Source organism: Mus pahari, chromosome 20 (genome assembly GCF_900095145.1).
Source record: "Mus pahari chromosome 20, PAHARI_EIJ_v1.1, whole genome shotgun sequence".
Taxonomy (NCBI): domain Eukaryota; kingdom Metazoa; phylum Chordata; class Mammalia; order Rodentia; family Muridae; genus Mus; species Mus pahari.
The window spans coordinates 19,938,681-19,941,216 of NC_034609.1; the positions used below are offsets into that span (position 1 = coordinate 19,938,681).

A 2,536-nucleotide genomic window follows, 5' to 3' on the forward strand; every position below is an offset into this window, starting at 1 on the left:
GTGCATATAAGCAACACCCAGCACCTCTAAAACACACTTGGACATAGTGCATATAAGCAACACCCAGCACCTCTAAAACATTTGGACATGGTGCATATATCTGTCATCAATGGATGGGTGGGGCTGGGACAACACAAGAGGAAGTAGATCTATGGAGACCTCTGGTCATTGGCCAGACAACCTACCTAAAGCAATTGCTCTAAATTCAGTGAGATATTGTTTCAAAAAGAGGGCTCAAATTTGATTATGCACTGCTTAAAGTATAATCATTGTAAATGCTTTTGTTGCTTTCTGATCTAATAAAGCTGAAATATTACAAAACACTTTTGCTCTTATTTAACTGCCATCAAATTAAAACAAACAAACAAACACGCCCTGGGGTATACAGTGGTAATATGAATCCAAAGGCTTGACCACATGTACTCACCAGCTCTTTAAGAACATCAATCAAAACCTCGACATTCCACGTGTGTGCCTGTGCCCCCTCACTTTTATCTTTTCCATCACTCCAGATCCCACTGCCAGGAGCAGAGATGCTCTGTAAAAGTGAAACTATAATTAAGTAAATCCAACTAACAAATGATTTTCTCTCATCTTTAGATCAATCAATCATACTGCACTTTAATTAAACAGGATAAAGAGGACAGGATAAAAAGTCTTTTGGTATAACAATTGAATTCAACAAACCTGTAATGGAATACCGTCTGTTAATCCTGAATGAGTCCGAGCCATCATTCCCAAAACCCTGGCAACCTGGGCAGCTGTGACCTCCCGAACACCAAACTGCATGATTATATTGCGACATTCTTCAATACTGAAACAAAAGTAGAACTTTAAAAATATGCTACTCCCACCTCATACACCATGACTAAAATAGGCTACTAATAAATGAAGAGGTAGTAAGTATGAAGGAAGCCCTTAACATAGGGAAATTTAATGTTTTGTTTTACTTTTAGGCAACTAGAAACATGAGTCATTAGCTTAAATACAGTAACTTTGGGGCTGGTGAGATGGCTCAGTGGGTAAGAGCACTGACTCACTGACTGCTCTTCCAAAGGTCCTGAGATCAAGTCCCAGCAGCCACATGGTGGCTCACAACCACCCGTAATGAGATCTGATGCCCTCTAATGGTGTGACAGGAGACAGTGTACTTATATATAATAATAAATAAATCTTTTTTTTTTTTTTAAGTAACTTCAATTTTTAGTATTAACTTACTTTGTTTTTAAGATTACAGCCTGTGCGCATGCACTGGAGCACACACACAAGCGTGCGTACTGTTTGTGCAGATATCAGAGGACAACTTGGCTCGTCTACTCCCTCCTCCCATCACATGGATTTCAGAGATGAAACACAACACCATACTCAGCTGAGTTCTCTTACCAACATCAAAATAAATCTCACATATGAAGTGAATCTCTTTACTCAATACTTGAAAACCCTTGAAAATGTGCCCATCCTTTTCATGTTACTTCTAGAAATTTAAAATAGTAAAGTAAGTGCATGATGATAAAATAGGTCTATCCCAGTGACTAAACCAAGGCCATGGTTCCTAAATTTTAGAATCTGGTAAGGATAAGAAGTCACAAGTTCGGGCTGGAGAGATGGCTCAGTGGTTAAGAGCACTGACTGCTCTTCCGAAGATCCTGAGTTCAAATCCCAGCAACCACATGGCTCACAACCATCTGTAGTGGGATCTGATGCCCTCTTCTGGAGTGTCTGAAGACAACTACAGTGTACTTATATATAATAAATAAATCTTTTTTAAGAAAAAAAAGTCACAAGTTCAAGCCCTAGAATACTGATAGCTGACACCAACACTAGACTAGTGTGTGGAAGATTAAAATTCTGAAGCACATGATAACGAAGAAATTTTGTGTACTTGTTTTCAATAATTATGATTAAGAACGTAACTACAGTTTTGGTATGTCTTCCTACCAACCTTGCACAAAAGCCATAGCCCACTTCCTGCATGAAGTCAGCTAGCGAGCTCTCCATCATGGTTTTAGCTACCCCTCCAGAATCAGGCAAAATCCTGTCCATTAGAATGTCCCGTTTTTCAGGGTATAAAAGTGGTGCAAGCACCACAGGACAGCGCTCTTGGGGAAAATCTGAAGAAAGAGAGAGAATGCAACTATTAAGCAACTAAAAAAAAAAAGAAAGAAAGAAAAATCGAGGCTAAGAATGCAGCACATCGTAAGACTCTCTGTGGTACCCGAGGCCTTGAGTCCAATGCTCAGCAACACATAAATGGAAATCTCTCCTGTTATTTCCTCTAAAATCTCTTCAATCCCAATTCTCCAAGTTCATTCTCAAAACCAAGCAGTTTAGGGCTGGATGTGTCAGGAGGCAGGTCTCTGTGAGTTCAAGAACTACATAAAAAGAAGCCGGGCATGGTGACGCACACCTTTAATCCCAGCACTCGGGAGGCAGAAGCAGGCGGGTTTCTGAGTTCGAGACCAGCCTGGTCTACAGAGTGAGTTCCAGGAAAGCCAGGGCTATACAGAGAAACCCTGTCTCGAAAAACCAAAAAAAA

The 2,536-nt window shown here is 40.2% G+C and overlaps 1 protein-coding gene across 6 annotated transcripts in view; it reads right to left on the reverse strand.

Moving 5' to 3' along the window:
- The window catches only part of Cnot1 (CCR4-NOT transcription complex subunit 1), an 84,573-nt gene that overhangs the window by 47,608 nt on the left and 34,429 nt on the right, over window positions 1-2,536 (reverse strand). For all 6 annotated transcript variants that reach the window (XM_029532495.1, XM_029532496.1, XM_029532494.1 and 3 more), the window contains exons 8-10: window positions 1,943-2,111; window positions 688-814; window positions 428-538 (exon numbers count right to left, since the gene is read on the reverse strand). In XM_029532495.1, the coding sequence (XP_029388355.1) occupies window positions 428-538; window positions 688-814; window positions 1,943-2,111 (407 nt within the window). The remainder of the gene's footprint in view (window positions 1-427; window positions 539-687; window positions 815-1,942; window positions 2,112-2,536) is intronic.